General features: G+C 35.9%; 1 protein-coding gene across 2 annotated transcripts in view; it reads right to left on the reverse strand.

The window, feature by feature from the left end:
* Positions 1–19,642, reverse strand: part of SH3RF3 (SH3 domain containing ring finger 3) — a 566,022-nt gene that overhangs the window by 100,153 nt on the left and 446,227 nt on the right. For both annotated transcript variants that reach the window (XM_031958770.1, XM_031958769.1), the window contains one exon: positions 7,543–7,713. In XM_031958770.1, coding sequence (XP_031814630.1) covers positions 7,543–7,713 — 171 coding nt within the window. The remainder of the gene's footprint in view (positions 1–7,542; positions 7,714–19,642) is intronic.

A 19,642-nucleotide genomic window follows, 5' to 3' on the forward strand; every position in this document is an offset into this window, starting at 1 on the left:
CTAGTCTGATAGCTAGATTGTCATAGCTGCTTCTGAATTCAATCTGTTGTGTAAGGTTATTTTGATTGAATTATATGAAGAAAACCTGGCTTGCCATAGATTTCAAAGGAGAAATGGAAAAGGAGGGAGTACTTTAATAGGTAAATTATATCTGTATTATTATGAAAATAGTTTTGACCTTGTGGTACTCATGAGAAGGTTTGGAGGACCCTTAAGAGTCTATGGATGAAACTTTGAAAAGAAATGTAAATTATTTTCATGGATTTATTTTGTGTCCTGAAACTTTTTTAAAGCTATTATCTATTTTAGTTTCTTTGCTGATTCATTGGGTTTTCTAAGTAAATTGTCAGTTTGTAAACAGCATAGACATTTCATCTCTTTTTTGTCTATATTTACAATTTCAATTTTTTTCTTGTCTAATTGCTATCATTTGTTATTTTCTGTTATTTTCAGTTAAGTCTGGCTTTTTGTGACCTCATTTGGGGGTTCCTTGGCAAAGATGTAGGGGTAGTTTAACATTTCTTTCTCCAACTCATTTTACAAATGAGGAAACTAAAGCAAACAAGGTAAAGTAACATGCCTAAGGCCACATAGCTAATAATTATTTGAAGCTGGTTTTATTTTTATTTTTTTGTGAGGCAACTGGGGTTAAGTGACTTGCCTAGGGTCACATAGCTAAAAAATGTTAAGTATTAGAGGCCATATTTAAACTCAGGTACTCCTGAGTCTAGGCCTGGCACACTATTCATTGTTCCCAATCTATCAAGAGGACATTTTTACTTTAATACTGTATGTATTGTTTAAACTTCTAGTGCATGCTTACTACAAATAATGCATATTTTGCTTTTAAATATATTTCTTATCATATTAAGAGTGGCCTCAAATGTATTACTTTACATCTTGTAGCTTCAGCTATATTCTTTGGGAACAGAATGATTATTTCCTCAGATCATGGAGTCCTTGACATGCGAACTCATTTCACCAACTCAGATTATGAGCTCTTTCAATTAATACTTAGTAGTTAAAAACCAGGAGTTTATTAGAGGGACATGAAAATTGTTCAGTATTACATAGCTAGGAAATATAAAAGATAAGATAAGAATCCAGATCTTAAATTCTAGCATTACTGTCTGCAGCCTCTGTCCTGATTATAATCTATTAACACTTATTGGTTTAGTCCTGTGCTAAGCACCTCACAAATTTTATCTCATTTGATCCTTACAACAAACTGGAAAGAGAGATACTGTTATTATTCCCACTTTACACATGAGAAGAATTTCTCAGGATCACAAAACTGGTAAATGTTCAAGGCTACACGTTCCTAACTTAGCTCTAGCACAGTGGTTCTACCTAAAAAATGATGCTTATCCTAATCAACTGGGAGTTCAAATGCTCTCTAAATAAATGAGAATGCTTTATGATTTGTAGGTGGAATTTTGGAGTGGTGATGGAGTGACATTTTAAGTGTTAATGAATTAGTCACTCCAAGAATATGAGAAGAAGCTGTTCTTTAAAAAAAAAAAGAGAAATAAAAATGAAAAGGATAAATGAAGGAAATGGACACAGTTTAGAGGCTAAAGGCTATTGAATAAAAATAAGAGGGACTGATCTGGTTTGATATTTTTTTTTCCAGAAAATCTATTTTCTTAATAGGGAAGGTTCCTACAGACAGATCCCTACCTAAGGTTAATGGAGTGAGAGTCCTATATCAGTAGCTAATATATTGAACTTAGTTCTGTGAGAGCTCTAATACAATCTAGTTATATAGTTTACATTTGAAAATAATTAGCTTTATTTCTATATAATAGAAAGCAGGGAGGTATGAGGTGAGATTGAGGGGAGGGTGAGGAAATCACTGGATTTTAGAGAGAAAGCAAAGGTCACATTCTACACCTGCTATTTAAAATATATGGGAATCTTGGAAAAATCACTTAAACATTCTGGGTTCCAGTTTCCTCTTCTGGGAATGAAAGCATTGCATTTGATAATCACCACCAAAAAAAGGAAAACAGAGAATGCAAACAATAAATTACCAAGTTTGACTGTTTCCTTTTTTGGGGGGGGGATAGGGTTGCTAAACTAAGAGATGAGAAGAATTCTGTGTATAAGATTTAGCTTTGTTACTTTTCAGGCTTTTTGGTCATATGCAACTCTTTTTGACCCCATATGAGGTTTTCTTGACAAAGATATGGAGTGGTTTGTTAGTTCCTTCTCTAGCTCATTTTACAGATGAGAAAACTGTGGCAAACAGGATGAAATGGCTTTCCCAGGGTCACATACCTAGTAAGTTTTGGAGGCCAGAATTGAACTCAAGGAAATAAGATTTCCTGATTCCAAGTCCAGTGTGCTATCTATTGATCCACTTAGCTGTCTCATAATTTATATAAATTTTGGCATTTAAAGTTTAGAAATCTTTAGCAAGGCTTCTGTTTAAGTGTCTCCTGCTATTCTTTTGGTTAAGATGATAAGATTTGGACAAGTTGACAACAGACAAGTTCGTACTGTGCAGTGTTGTTAATAGTTCAATGTCCACATGGTGGGAGATTGCCAATATAACACTCCAGGGATCTGCTTGGCAGTGGGCTCTATAACATTTTTAATCAATGACTTGGATAAGACATAAATGGCATAGTCATCAAATTTGCAGATAACACAAAGCTGGGAGCTAAGGCAGCAGACAAGAGTCAGGATTCAGAATGATCTTGACAGGTTAGAGCACTCTGAATCTCTAAGATGAAATTCAATAAGAATAAGCACAAAATCTTATATTTAGGTATCAAAATAAAGGAGGCACAGATTGTAGTCGTTCTTAGAAAGATCTGGGCTGTTTTAGGAGCATGGTTTTCAATAAAGCTAATGTAATTTTGGACTGAATGAATAAATGGATGAATAAATGAATAATAAAGCATTTCTTAAGCAGAGACTATGCTAAGTACCATGGATATAAACACAAGCAATTAAGGCAGTGGCTGTCCTCAAGGTACTTACTTGCTAATGAAAAGAAAAACACATAAATGGGAGTTAGAAAGAGGAGAGGAGAGAGACATCATAGATGTTCTAGCAGAATCCAGGTGGAAAGTCAGTCCAGGTGAAAGAAAAAAAGAATTTGAGAATGGATACAGTGAGAGATGCTGTTTCAGGAACAGAAAAATAATCTTACCATTATTCTCTGCCTTCATCAGACCTCATATGGAGATTGTGTAAGAAGAACATTGATGAGCTGAAGAATATCCAGAGGAGATCAACCAATTTAGTGAAGGAAGGGCCTAGCTTATATGAGAATTAGTTAAAAGAATTAGGTCTTTTTAGTCTGGAAAAGAGAAGATTGCAGATGGATGGAAATGGTGCAAGACTGCTGTCTTCAAATACTGAAAAGCTATTGTTATATATAAGAGGAATTAGTTTCTTTTCTTGGTCCTAAAAGGCAAAACCAGCAGAAATGGGTTCTTCTTGTTAAATCATTTTTTAAAGTTGTATCCTATTCTTTGTGACCCTATTTGAACTGTTGTTATTTGTTTTGTTGGCAAAGAATGGTTTATTTCCTTCTCCAGCTCGTTTTACAGATGAGAGTACTGAAGAAAACAGAATTAAGTGTCATGTGGATCTGAACTTAGATCTTCCTGAGTCTAAACTTCGTACTCTATCCACTGTGCCACCTAGATGTTCTGATAGGTAGAAGATGAAAAATAGATATTTTTCCTTCCAAAGATTTCTTGCGCTCAGTCTTGGAACTATTTGATGACATGGTCAGCTCTTAAACTCCCAGGATGGCACTATCCTATCACATTCTGCTTATTTATTTCATAGCCAAGCTATTTTGTCAAATCCAGGAGGAGGAATGTAGGTTAATGAGCATTTTAAGCATTAAAAAGGACTAGTGTTAATCTTCATTGACTAAAATGCAACTCTAGACCTGCCAGAGCCAATTCTTTTCACTAACTCAAATGGGAAACAAAAATACACCGGTGGCATTGTTCCTACATCCCTTGTCATCAGACTCTATTCAGCCACAGATGAACTTTTAAGATTATTTTGCCTAAGGATTTCAGTGGATTGGGAGAAATCCTCTTTTGGGGGAGGGAGTGGTGAGGGAAGGGGAGAGCTAAGAGATAAAACCAGCAAAGACTAGCATTTGAAACCAGTACTCGTATTTCTTCTTTAAAATCTAGCACTGGAATGCTAACAGCTGGAAAAGTTATTCCACACCAATTAAAAAGTGCTAACAGAACTGTGGAGGGAGAATTTAGAACCCAAACAGGCTTCTTTCTGATTTTTGTTTGACAAGGATGGGGCTTGGGAAATGTCCACCTGTCACACATGGTTTTGTTTTCTACTTCATGGTTTTCTAACAGGTCCTAATTGCGGGCCATGTGAAGAATGTGACTTGACCTGACATTACTTCCCTGGACCTCTGAATCTATGGTCAATCAAGAAAGGTTTATTAAGAATTAAGGACTGGGCAGCTAGGTGGGGCTGTGGTTAGAGTGTAGAAGACTTCCTGAGTTCAAATCTGATCTCAGACACTTAGCTGTGTGACTCTGGGCAAGCCAATTAATCCTGTTTGCCTCAATTTTTCTATTTGTAAAATGAGCTAGAGAAGGAAATGGCAAATCTAATATCTCTGCAAAAAAAAAAAAACAATAAAAAAAAACTAAACCCCAAACACCAAAAAAATCCAAACGAGGTCACAATTTAAAAATTACTTCACAACAAATGTGCTATGTATTATGTTAGAAAATGGAGAAATAAAGACAAAAATGAAATGCCCAGCCTAAGGGAACATATATTCTATAGTGAGAGATAGTACATTATATACACATATATACATACACACACATTTTCTTTTATAATAGAATGTAAACTTTATTTAGGCGAGGGACTGCTTCATTTTTGCCTATATTTTTCTGTGTATATATATATATATATATATATATATGTGTGTGTGTGTGTGTGTGTGTGTGTGTACATATACACATGTGTATGTCTATGCAAAAATACACATATACACCATTAGGCTTAAATAAAGGGTAATTAAATAACAAGTAGACTAAAAGGGAGGCACTAGAGGTTGCTGTTGTGTATCCATCATTCTTGAAGAGGACCGATGACTAACAAATCAAGAAGGGAATCGTGTAGGAGATAATGTTTCAGTTTCATGCTGAAGTTAATCAAGGATTCCATACGGTAAAGGTAAAGAAAACGAGGCCTTGGGGAAAGCTAGAACAAATGTATGGACATGAGAGATGGACATATGTGGAGAATAGAGAGGTCAGTTTAGTTTAGGATCAAAAGAAGCCAGTCCTGTGAGCAGGGCTAATTTCATTCTTTGTACTTGTATCTCTAACACCTACCATAATACCTGACCCATAGAATAGATGCTTAATAAACATTAGTAAATTGATTTGGAGATCACACAGTATGAGAAACACTGACTAAGGAATATAGATGGGTAAATTCAACAATTTGAGATAAATCAATTATATCTCTAATCTTCTAACTAAAATGGGGTTCATTAACTTCTATATAAGTCTGATGAGCTATAAAATATGACATATTATGTGTAGTAACTCCATATTCAGGTATAGTAGTAATGTTTGTAGCCTTTCAACATCCTAGATCACTGTACTACAGCCTCCCATATGAAAATGATCTTTCATCTTTCAATTTCTCAAAGTACTTTGTCTGGTTCTATCTTTTGTTTTTAGTTGTATGTACAACTTTAAATTTAATTTATTAGGCTATAAGTTCCTTGGGAGAGCAGGAACTGGGTCACATTTACCTTGGTTTCCCTATTGCTGAGCTCAGTGCTTATGCAGAGAAGGTATTTAATACATTTTTTTTTTTGTGGATGTTGCTGAATGTAGCTGTCTCAGCCATATGTACATGGCAGTGTACATCTGGGATCCCAGATCCTGGGGGCTGATGCTGCTGTGGAGCTCAAGAGTTCTGAGGTATGGTGGCTATGGTGACTGAGTGTCCATACTAGGTCAGCATCACTCTTATGAGCCCTCAAGAAAGTGTATATGTGTATGGTACTGTGGATCATTAAGTTAACTAAGAAGGATCAATTGGCCCAGGTAGGAATGGTGATCATATATATGAATGAATGAATGAATAAATGAAATGAAATGTCTCCTCAGTGATATTGAATTCAATAACTTTAAGCTTAAGGTTTCCTCTTGTGTCTAGTATGTAGCAGATGTACAATGCAGGAAGCATGCAAAGTTTACTTTTCACTCTCTGCTTTGAGTTAATTTATTTTGGGGTACAATCAGGCTCCACATATTTAAAAAGATCATAATTAATATTCATTAAAATTTCTTGATAATTTCATGAATTATGAACATAGTTGGCTAATGATTTACAACATCATATCTATGGGATTCTAATATTTCACCAAATAATCTGCTTTTCTGAAATCACTTGCTTCATTAAGTGAAACTATTCCTGTATTTTTACCTATTGTGGATTTTTAATGCAAAATAACAACACTTTTCCTCCGTTATTAACTACTGTCTCTGAGCTAGTTAGGAGAATTTCATAGATGGAAGTGATCTTAAAGCTCAATCGGATCAACTTCTTTTAAATTAACTCATGGAATACTAAGCAAAATATAATTAGAAAGGTAGAGCACTGAATTAAGTTATAATTAGAAGGGACCTTAAAACTACCTAGTCAACCCCATTTCTCTTACCTCACCTCTACTTCCATTTCATAGATGAGGAAACTGGAGTCTAGAAAGACATGCTTTACCCAAGGTTATTGTTATAAGGTAGGATTCTAATCCATTTCCCCTGATTCTAGATTTAGTAATCTTTCTGATTGATCATGAGCCCTTTCTTTTCCCCCCAACCTCATTCATACAAACAGATTGGAATGACAAATGGATTGGGACTGCAATGCAAGCATTCTCTCAGTTGTTGAATCTGGATTGTTGGCAGTTGTAGATTGTATTAAAACCAGGCACTTTCCTAGATGTATGGCTTTACTTTGTTTTCATGCCAAAACAAAGTTAGGAAGGGAAATTTAGTCTGATATTAGCCAAAATGTGCAAGTGAAATAGTTCTGTGATACTCTTTAAAAAATTGCCATTGGGGCAGTTAGTGGGGGTAGCAGATAGAGCATCAGCCCTGAAGTCAGGAGGACTGCCTACATTTAACACTTCACTTAACCCCAATTGCCTCAGAAAAAAAAAATTGCCCTTCTTCCCAAACACAAATAAAAATGACTTCTAGATTAATGATTCTCAAAGTGTGGTCTGAAAAATCCTGGGAGAGAAGGAGGTCTCTGAAATACTTTCAGAGGGTGTACAAATTTGAAATTAGTTTAAATTCTAATATGGCATATCTATAAATATAATCTCCATAAATAAAACTTCTTTGGAGAGATCCTCAATCATTTTTAAGTTTTAGAACTACTGTTCTAAATGATTAAGACTGAGGTGTAACCTTGCATTTTCTGTTATCTTTTCGGCCTTGAAGAGAAGTTTGGAGGGGACTTGTGTAATTCAGTAAGCATGACTATTTGCTCTATTCTCCTCACCTGGAAACAGGAGTCACATAGTTTCCTGGGAAGACTCCAGAGATCCCAGTTCTCAGAGATGTTCCCTTAAACCAACCATCTTGACACTTCTCAGTGACTCGATACATCTCCCCCTTCCGCAGTTCCAACTCATCATTCTTCTGGGGCTTGTATGCATAAAGTGCTAGGTATCTGTGGAAGCAAGACACACATCAGGTAAGTCAAGGGGTTTGATTATTAAAGATTATTAAAGAGAAAAAAATCCCATACTCATGACATGAGCTTAAGTATATAGAAAAATCTCAGAAAAAAAAATTGGGATTAAAGTCATTGAAGTTCAGACAATTATGTCTTCCCCTCACGTACAAATTGTTTTAGGATATGAGAGACCTTTGGGAGAAATAGACTAACATGATTATTTCATAAACTGAACTAAGATAATAGTTTCAGGCTCCCTAAGGAACAGAAAGAAACTTATTCCCTCATCTCTGAATACTCCCCTTATATTTAGAGAATGACCTCTCATTAGAGAAATATGAGTAGCAATGATAATAAGAGCAAGTAGCAGAATATAGTAATAATTATAGTGAAAGGCAGAATGTTATGTGGATAAAGAGTTGGCCTTGGACTGAAGAAAGTTTGGGTTTAAGTCTGGTCCCTGAAATATACTGGCTATACAATCCCAGGAAAGTCACTTAACTTTTAATATCCTAGGCAACTAAAACTACAAATTGCAGACATCTGAATTGGGGGGAAGGATCACTTCACCTGGGAGTTCCATATAGTATAAATGAAATCTCTAATTTAGTCCATATCCCTTAATGATAATAAAGCTAATAATAATAGCTGATATTTGTAAAGTGATTCAAGGTTTACAAAAAGCTTAATATACATTATTTGATTTTATCCTCATGATAACCACATAAGATAAATAGCATAGATAGGATTATAACTATTTCATTTATTTATTTATTTGCTTATTTATTTACTTATCTATTTATTTATTTTTTGCTGAGGCAATTGGGGTAAAGTGACTTGCCCAGGGTCACCCAGCTAGGAAGTGTTAAGTGTCTGAGGTCAAATTTGAACTCAGGTCCTTTTGACTTCAGGATTGGTGCTCTATCCAATGCGCTACTTAGCTGCCCTGATGCCTCTGTTTTAGAGATGAAGAAAACGCATACAAGGAATAAGATTCACTAAAACAAGAAAAGCAATCTTTTATGACATGCTAATAAGTTTCTATCAGATATTAGGATGGAGCAATAAAACAGATTTCTGTAGATTTCTTGGATAAAAAGAGCAGACAGAAAATTTTCATGAATTTAAAAATTCCTAATTGAACATACCTAAACTCTTTCTTTCTACCTTCAGTTACTGGTTTAGTTTATCCTTCCTTCTCTCCCTCCCTTCCCTCCCTCCCTTCCCTCCCTCCCTCCCTCCCTCCCTTCCTTCCTTCCTTCCTTCCTTCCTTCCTTCCTTCCTTCCTTCCTTCCTTCCTTCCTTCCTTCCTTCCTTTTCCCCTCTCTTGTCCTTCCTTCCCTCTCTCCCTTCCTTCCTGTCTCACATCTTTCCTTCCTTCCTTTCTTCTATTGATCACACATTCTGTCTATTTTCCCCTCTCCTTTACTTTCTCTTTCTCATTTCTTACTGTCCCCTTTCTTTAGGGGCATATCTTGTATGATGAAATAATGACAAATCTTTTCAAACAGTGAAGGAAATGTAGAGATAAACGTTCAAAATTAAGAATGACTTTTTGCTTTGGGGAGAATAAATAAACCTATTATCAAAAAAAAAATTCCATCTAGATCTTCATGAGTATAAATATTCAAATTTCTGCTGCTATCCCCAGGTGAGGAAAAATAAATCCAAGATATTTGGATCCCCTTTTGATGTTTGCTCAGTTTTGAGTGCTGTTTGCTAGTAATACTGAAGGATGACTAGAAATAGAAAAGCCATATGAAAACAGAATTTACACAACAAAAGCCAGTGTGACCTTAAAATGGGGATAGTTTCCTATGGCAAGAAGGAGGGGCTCTAGACATACTGCTGAGCTGAGACAAAGAATATATGAGGGAGGAGAGTAGAATGAGAAGGTCCTTGCTATGACTGGAGGCTTGTAAACCAATAAAAATGATACACAGCTTTTTTATTTCTGCTTTCAAGGAAATATAATTGAAGAATAAATCCTGCTTAAGTTTGCCTCATTCTGCCTCTTTATGATGTCAGAAAACTCTTTTTGATTCTATGGACAGTAAATAAACAGAAGTAATGAGCGGAATACCAAGCATTGGCTAACGGTTCCTTGGGGTGTGCTTAGGTTGATGTGCTTGGCTCCATTTTTCTTGTGCACGTGGTATGAGGGCCTAATTAAATAATTATATTGCATTATTCACCAGATGGGAGAAACCATTGTGTAGAGTCTTTGTTCAGTTTGCATAATCAGGTGGCAAAAAGGTCTCTTTTGCCCGATAAGAAACAAGAAGCCCCATACATCCTTAAGCACGTTAAAATAAAAACTCCTGACTTGAAATCTTCTTGCTCCTGTGGCTATCCTGCCCTCTTGGTCTGAGGGAATACAATGGTCAGGTCTATATGGCTTCACTTAGGTCAATAATTGTCTTATCTGTACCACACTGTGTAGAACAACAAAAGTAAGTAATTTCACACAAAAAGGAATGTGTTTACATTTATGAGCTGTGGCAAGGAGAAAAAAATTATTGCCTCAGTGGCAAGGAGAAAAAAATTATTGCCTCAGGTTCCAGGCTGTGAGACTTGGGGCCTGCCACAAACACTGAGAAGCCTCCTCTTTCTTTCTTTTCCATATGGGGTGATGCTACTGGCGAGTTTGGTAAACATTTTCAGATGAAAGGGACACAGGATCTTAGCCCTCCTGCTCTGGTACCCAAGAGTCACCCTCAAAGGGTTTATTTTGTTTGATCAGAGCCCTGGCACGAGCCCTGAGCCTTATTCACAGCTAGCCCGTATGGTGTCATGTACATGTGTGCCGCAGATCATAAAACACTTTAATGAGAAAAGTCTTTGGTTTCATTGAAATCATATGCAGAGTGTCTCCTACCCCTCAAGTTTCCATTTTTACTTCTCTGCTAAGTTTTTCTTCCCTTGAGAAGGCTTTTCCAAACTTATTATATACTTTTCAAGGTGAAAATAAAATGCTATCTTCTCCAAGCAGAATATTTTTACTGGTTCTAATATCCTATGCAAAGTTTATATTCTTTTCTCCTGTTCAGCTTCCCAGCTAATACTATCTCCCCTACCCATAACATGAATGGCTTCTTTGCAGCTTTGTCCTCCTGTGACATCTAAGGTCTACTGGGGGAAATCTGATTCAGTGATACCTATTTGATTTCCTGTCAAGTGGAACTCCTATAGAGTGTAAAGGAAGGAGCATCCTTAGGCCCCTTTCTGCTGAAAAATATAAGGCCTCAGATAAAATTTAGCTGTTGGATAATCTTAGAATGCATTCTTTCCTTACTTCTAACTAGACTGTATAGTTTCCCTTAAGCTGTAGTTAAAATAGCATCTTCTGGATAAAGTTTTTTTTTTTCTTATTTATATGCCTCAAGTAGACTTCCCTTCCCAACTTACTTGTAATTAACTTTCTACGTTTATATACACAAAGTATATATATATATATATATATATATATATATATATATATGTGTGTGTGTGTGTGTGTGTGTGTGTGTACATGCATATATATATATATATATTATATATTTAGGCAGCTAGATGGTACAGTGGATAGATTATCTGGAGTGAGGAAGACATCTTCATGAGTTCAAATCCAGTCTCAGATACTTATTATCTATGTGACTCTGGTTAAGTCATTTAATCCTGTTTGCCTTACTTTATAGATGCCTTAGCATCTCAGCATGAGCTGGGAAAGGAAATGAAAAACTGTTCCAGAATCTTTGTCAAGAAAACCCCAAATGGGGTCACAAAGAGTCACATAAATCAATAAAAATGTATGTATTTATTAGGATGGAGGAGTTTTCTTGCCCCCTCTCTGACTAAATGGGCAAAACCTTTTTTTTTTTTTTTTAACAAATATGCACAGTCAAGCAAAACAAAATATTATGTCCTATTCTGCTATTTGAGTATCACTTCTGTCAGGAGGTGGGTAGCATTGATCCTCTGAATTGTGAATGATCATTGCATTGATTAGAATTCTTAAGTCTGTTAAAGTTATCTTTTCCAGAGGGTTATTCTTATAAATTGTTCTTTTGGTTCTGCTGACTTCATCTCAGTTCATACAGGTTTTGTCAGGTTTCTCTGAAACCAGCTTCCTTTACAATTTTTTGTGCTCTTCTACATTCTCCCAAATTGGCACGTAGTCTTATGTCAGTGACTTAATTGCTTGCTCTATAATTCATATAAGGAAGTAAGTAAGTATAATGAGTGCATTGTGGGAGAAAAGTGAAGGAGAAACAAATGAATGAAGGTCCACAAGAAGAGTGGAAAGAAACTGGAGAAACAATCACAAGAAACAGATAAAGAAAATATAGACATAAAGTCAGTGTAAAAGATGAAATACAATGGTTGAAGGAATTATATTGAAAAAAAACCCCACAGATACCATTTAGAGCAATCTCAATCATTTTATAATTGCAGTAACATTTGATCAGAGAAATGCAAATTCAGACAACTCTGAGATACCTCTACACAGGTTGGCTAAGATGACAAGAAACAATAATGACAATATGGGAGGGGATGCAGGAAAACTGGGACACTAATCCATTGTTGGTGGAATTGTGAATGGATTCAGCCATTCTGGAGAGCAGTTTAAAAAAATGCTAAAAAATGATCAAACTTCGCATATACCCTTTGATCCAGCAGTGTTTCTACTGGGCTTATATCCCAAAGAGATCTTAAAGGAAGGAAAGGGACCCATATGTGCAAAAATGTTTGTGGCAGCCCTTTTTGTAGTGGCTAGAAACTGGAAAATGAATGGATGCCCAACAATTGGGGAATGGCTGAATAAGTTATGGTACATGAATGTTATGGAATATTATTGTTCTATGGGAAATGATCAGCAGGATTATTTTAGAGAAGCCTGAAGAGATTTATATGAACTGATGCTAAGTGAAATGAGCAGAACCAGAAGATCATCATACACAGCAACAAGATTATACAATGATCAATTCTGATAGAAATGACTCTTTTCAACAATGAGATGATTGAGGTCAGTTTCAATGATCTTGTGATGAAGAGAGCAATCTACACCCAGAATTCACATTCCCAGAATGTGGGAACTTAGTGTGGATCACAACATAACATTCTTACTCCTTTTTGTTGTTGTTTGCTTGCATTTTGTTTTCTTATTCATTTTCTTTCCTTTTTGATCTGATTTTTCTTGTGCAGCAAGATAATTATATAAATATATTTATATACATTGGATTTAACATATATTTTAATATGTTTAACATATATTGGATTGCTGGCCATCTAGAGGAGGGGTTGGGAGAAAGGAAAGGAAAATTTGTAACACAAGAATATTGCAAGGGTCAATGTTGAAAAATTATCTGTGTACATGTTTTGAAAATAAAAAGTTTTATAAAAAATATAATTGCAGTAGAAATGTACTAGGCATTTTATAAATACAGTGGATGAATTACTACTATTTTCAAAGAGGAGAAGAAGTGGTTCAAGTTGAGGAAGTCAAGATGCTTCCAGTCACTTATGAGAATCTTATGCACTCTTTTACCAGAATATTCAGGGCAGACTACTCCATTGACTCCCAACTGCTGCCTAGACCACTCTTTCCCCTACCTCAGCCTTTCACCTTATGTCACTGACATCATAAAACAGTTGGGGTAAGACACAAAAATGAGAGAGCAGGGGCAGCAAATGGTAATTGAACAAGCTATTGCCAAATGAGCCCCATTCTCTTATTCTTCTTTCTTTCACAGTGTGGGAGCATCTTGTGCCTTATGGCCACTGACTACATTAGCCAAATAGCTAGTTGTCCAAAGAGGAGACTGTTAAACCTGAAATGATATCTGGGAGGGCCAGCTGTCCCGGGTCGCCTTGGGAGAACTGTGAAGAATGTAGAAAAAGCAACTGCCCACACTATGCTTAGTCAGGGCTCTTAGCATCTCACTTTCACAGCCACCAAACTCACACCCAAAATTCAAAAATAAAGCAGGGTGTTAGTCACTTTTTTTAAGAATAAAAAAAAAAGAAATGTGAAATTATAAAAGTCAGCTTGCTTGATAATCAAGTATGATTAATAGTTATAAAATTTTATGCTTCTAAAAGAAAAGTTTTAGTAAAAAATATTAAGTTCATTAACATTGAATAGTGAGTTAGTATTTTCTTAATCTTTTACAAACTTCATATCTAAAACAGTGCAATCTGATACAATGGATGGATAGAGTGTTGTGCCTCTAAGTCAGAAAAGACTCATCTTCCTGACTTCAAATCTGGCCTGAGATACTTATTAGCTGTGTGACCCTGGGCAAGTCACTTAACTCTATTTGCTTCAGTTTCCTCATCTGTAAAATGGGGGGGGGGGGGGAGGAAGAAACGACAAATCCTATTTCATTTAAAGAATGAAAATGTATATTTTTATATTCATGAGAAAAAAACATCTAGAACTGAAAAGGACTACAGAAGCCATCTAGTTCAACTCCTTTATTTTATACATAAAGGACCTTGAGGTCAAAGGAGACTAATTTGTCCAAGGTCACAAAGATAGTAAATCTTAAAAATGAAATTTGAATTCAGATCCTCTGACTCTAAAGCAAGGGTTCTTTCCACTGAACCATGCTAAGACTAAAGTGTTTTTCATCATTAAAAAATCTTATTAACTTTAAATTTCTTCTTTTGTTTAGAATACACACACACACACACACACACACACACACACACACACACATTCTATTTTAGAAGAAATAACAAAATCTAGCAATGAGAAGACAGAGGTTATATGACACATCCTCTGCTCAACTGATGTGTTTCTTATAAGATACCTAATGGCACTGAGATCCAAGGATATAACTAGATTACCATGTTTTCTTTTGCAGCTTTTAAATTTGGGATATGATAATAGATATTATGATATTGATATGTAGTCCTTGCTACATCATACCTCCTTTCTAATTCTCAGCAGAGAATTTTATATTCTTTTGTATTCTTCTAAAAGATAACTATGGCTATCCATTCTAACTTTCCTCTTTTCTCAAATTCTACACTTCAAATCATTTCGGCATTCTTTTTTCTCTCCATTTTTGCAACAAGCTCTTATTAAAGAAATTTGCTTGCCAACACCAACTCCCATAATTCTGCCCTTAATCTGATTGTTTTATCAAAGTGCTTTTTCCCTTCCCTCTCATTCCTTAATTTTTAATTTCTCCACAGCCAAAGGCTCTTTCCCTGATATCCACAAATGTACACAGATCTCCCTCAGCCTTCAAAAGCCTTCATTTGATCTTATCATTCCTTCAAGATATCCTCCTATATGTCATCATCATTTCATAATCAGTCTTAGAAAAATCTATCTACATTCAATGCCTCCACTTTCTCATCTCTCACTCACTCACTTCTTAACACCATGCAATATGGTTTTTATTCCCATCACTTACCTGCAAATGCAAAGTATTGCTAAATATATTTATAATTAAATATAATGAGTTTCTTTCAGTCATCATCTTATCTATTTTGCAATAATTGGTACTGTTAATTATGTCCTTTCACTCTTGTTTTTCTCATAACAATGCTCTCTCTTGACTTTCTTTGGTCTAATTAGCTTTCTTTAAAAGATTATCATCCATATTCTACTCCCTATACGTGAATGCACTCTAAGTCTCTGTTTTAGGCCTTCTCTTTACAATTTATATTTTCATTATTTCCTACAGGTTCAACAATCATCTCCATGCAGATAACTACCAAAAATACATATTCTGCTCCTATATCTCTCCTGAACTATACTCTATCTCTAATACCTCCATTTTGATGTTTCATGGGCATGTCAAAACTCAACTGGAACTCCTTATTTCTTCCCCTAAACCTACCTTTTCTCGATACTTCCTTATTTTTATTCAGGGCACCATCATTCCTCCAGTTACTCAAGTTCAAAAACCTAGGAGTTACTTTTGACACTTTACACTCACCATCATCACAATTTTTAAAAGGTTGAAGAAACCCATAATTAATCAATTGCCTAATTTTGTTGATTTTATTTTCATAATTCTTGCATCTATTCCCTTTTCTCCACTCACACCACAACTATTCTCATCCAGTCTCTCAACACTTTTCATATATCACAAAGGTCTCCTAATAGTTTTCCTTGTACTATAGTCTCTCTCTTTTTCAATCCATCTTCAATGTTGGTGCCAAATTGATATCCCTAAAGCTCTGATCATGGTGTTTCCTCTCTCTCCTCCCCTCCTCTCTTCCTCCCCTCCCCTCTCCTCTCCGTGTCTCTGTCTTTGTCTGTCTGTCTCTCTCTCTCTCTCTCTCTCTCTCTCTCTCTCTCTCTCTCTCTTTCTCTCTCTCTCCCCCCCCCCCCTGTCTCTGTCTCTGTCTCTCTTTCTGGTGTTTACTTTCTCAATAAGATTTAGAGATTTTTTATTGTCTCTAGGATAAAACAGAATCACTTCTGGCATTTAAATCCTTCTGTTTTGCCACTAATTTATCTTTTTAGGCTGACTATTCTTGACTTCTGTTCTTGCACTCTACCTTTAGATCAAAATGACCTCTCACTTTTCCTCATAGATCCACATCTACAAGATTCTTTCAACTTATCACTGCTTCTCAGAACCACCTTTTCCCCCCTCAATAGTATTTTATTTTTCTAAATATATATAAAGATAGTTTTCAACATTCATATCTGTAAGATTTGTGTTCCAAATTTTCTCTCTATCTCTCCCAACATAGCAGGCAATATTATATAAGTTATATATGTCCAATACTTTTAAACACATTTCCATATTTGTCATGCTGTGCAAGAAAAATCAGATTAAAAGGGAAAAAACACAAGAAAAAACAAATAGGTGAAAATATTATGCTTCAATCTGCATTCAGTTTCCATAATTCCCTCTCTTGGTCTGGATGGCATTTTCCCTCCCAAGTCTATTGACACTGTCAGAATCACCTTGTACAAGGGGCCTTCATGGATTCCCTCAGTTTTTAGGGTTCTTTCTACACTGTAAAGGTTTTATATTTATTTTTCTGTGCAATTCTCTTCCTTCCCAGTATAATGTAAGCTTTTTGTTTCATTTTCAAACTTGCTTCTTGTGTACCTAGCTCAATGTCTGGCATAGAGTAGGCATTTAATAAATGCTTGTTGCGTTGAATAAATAAATTAGAAACCCTGTTTCAGAATGGGACAAATCATATCAGTAGATGAGATCTTCAAAACCAGAGCACCCAGAAAGGAGAGAGAAGGTAAATAGCCCCCTTGAAAGTAGGAGGGGGGAAGATAAAGCAACAAAAAAACCCTGAAGAATGTTTAGACATTTTGAAAGAAAATCACTTAGTCAACAAGCATTTATTAAATGCCTGCTTTGTGCTGGGAATTGTCCTAAAATGAAAGGGATAGACAGACAAAAATGATCCTTTCCCTGAAAGAGATAATATTCTAATGGGGAGACAACATGCAAACATTTCCAGGCTGTAGTACTGGTTTTTCTCTGCAATGTCCAGAAACCTCTTCACCTTGGAAAGTCAAAAATGGATTTCACAAATTAGAAATACTTTGCCGCTATTTTGGCATTTCCTTCTGATTGACTGGGTCCTCTAGAACTTTGATTTTTAAAAAGGTGGCCCAGGCTGGCTATATAAAATCAAAGAGAGAACATAGCCTGGGTGAGGGCAGGGACAGGCAGGGGAACATTATCCAGGGAGGTATTTTCAGAACCAGGAAGACTTGATCATGTTCATAAGAGGGGAAAACAAATGAAGGTGAGAGAGAGAGAGAGAGATCTAGAAGACAAAGGACTCATGTGAAGCGATTGACTTTGACAGGGAGAATATCTCATTCTCTGAGAGGGGAGGAAAGGAGAAAATAGGGTAAGATTGAGGTGTGATGGAAGCTCATGATTGACGAACTCAACCTTCTCAATAAGAAGGCTAGGCGTGGGGGTGGAGCCGAGGACTTGACAAGAGATATTTGGAACAGCTGCTGTGGGGAATATGATAGGGAATCAATCAGGGAAGAATAGAAGGACTGCTAAGTGTCGGTGATTGCCCAGCTGGGCTTAGACAGCATGAATCTATAGTACACCCAATCACTGGGGCCCCATCCTTTCCTCCAACAGCGCTTCATGTTTGGGGAGTAGGAAAAGAGAAAGTGGGTAGATAGCAAAGGTAACTTAGCTATGGGGATTATCATGGTGGGGACTGTTTTAAGGGCTGAAGGACATTCACTGCCTGACTGAAATATCTAACTTAAAGTTAGAAATATCTAATTTTAAATATCTAATGTGAATCTAATAATGAAATATCTAATATTAACGTTCACTTAAAGTGGAAAGTAGAAAAGGAAGTCAGCCCAATGCTAAGAGTTTGGCAGAAAAAGAAATATTCTCATAAGGGTAGCTAAAGATAACATTGTTGTAAGCAGCAGAGATTGGTCTCTTCTAATCTTCTAAGATGCAACTGCAAAGCCCTTCAATATTGACAATAACTGTACTGGCTGTGCTGTTATTGTTATTCAGTCATTCTGATCACGTCTGGCTCTTTGTGAATACATCTGGAGTTTTCTTGGCAAAGATACTGGAGTGGTCCATCATTTCCTTCTACAGTTTTTTGTACACTCAAGGAAACTGAGGTAAACAGGATGACGTGACTTGCCTAGGACCATATAGTAAGTATCTAAGGCCAGATTTGAACTCGGGAAGTTGAGTTTTCCTGATTTCATGCCTGCTACTATGTATACATATGTATACATATTATTATATATGTAACTGCTCCCAATGGCTTTCTAGTAAAATTTTGTTATTGTAAACCTGCTATCTCCAGAGTATAGGAAGACAAGACAGAAAAGAGAAAATGAGGATCCTTCATCCTTATAGCTGAGATTCAGAATTTCCAATGTAGAATCAGGAGAAACTACATCTTCTAGCTGCTAATGTCTTCTTATTTCATTTATCCCTCATATATTCTGTAGAGATCTCTTTCTAGTTATATATTCTATCTCCTTGTAAGTTCCTTGAGAACAATGACTCTGTTTTTTTTAATCTTCCCTCAATGTTTAGCACAATTCCTAGAACACAGTAAATGCTTAATAAATGCTTTCTGATTGACTAGTGGTACAAAGTATATCTAGAATCATGTCTTATCATACCAATGATATTTAAACAAAAGAACTGACAGCAAAGGTGTCTGAAGCTGCTATATGAATGATATTTGGGGGCAGGTAAGACAAGGATGATATCTATAAATATTATGGAGTTGGGAGGAAAGTGGGGTAAGGATTTTTGAATATGAGGTATTATAGGCTATACAGAGGGGAGGTGAATGTAAATTATGCACATACATAAAGCTTATTACCATAGCTTTTTAATGTAGGTACAATAAAGCACTTAGATAAATCTAGACTTCATCTGTAACTCCTGCTCCCAGGTGCCATGATAGAAAGGAGGGTTGGATATAACAAGATGAAGACATTAGAGTTCATAATAAACATAAAGATCATAAAGATGAAGAGGTGCAGATGGAAGAATAGGAAATCATACTCAGAAAAGGGAATTTGAGAGTTGAGGGTTTTGGAAATGGAATGGTTGGGGTCACAACAAAGTTAGCTAGCCTTATCTGACCTAGTCATAAAAATCCAGTAAGGCATTTCTATGGGTGGCTAAAGTATAATGGAAATGGAAATAATGGAATTTGAGGAAGTCAATGAAGAATGACAGCATGTAAATATAGATCAGTTTCCAAAATTTGGAAAATAGCAATTAATGAGACTGTGAAACTGACATAGATATATTTAATTATTTAATGATTGATTTATAATTCTTTAGAAAGAGAAAGAGTGATAGCTACTGTAGGACCCAATTCTGGTTCATTATGACTTAGTTTTCATTTTTGATAAGATAAGTTGATCAAGGGAATTCCAAAAGCTCTCATTATATCCTGGTAAACATGATAAAGAAATGTG

This window comes from Sarcophilus harrisii, chromosome 3, assembly GCF_902635505.1.
Source record: "Sarcophilus harrisii chromosome 3, mSarHar1.11, whole genome shotgun sequence".
NCBI lineage: Eukaryota > Metazoa > Chordata > Mammalia > Dasyuromorphia > Dasyuridae > Sarcophilus > Sarcophilus harrisii.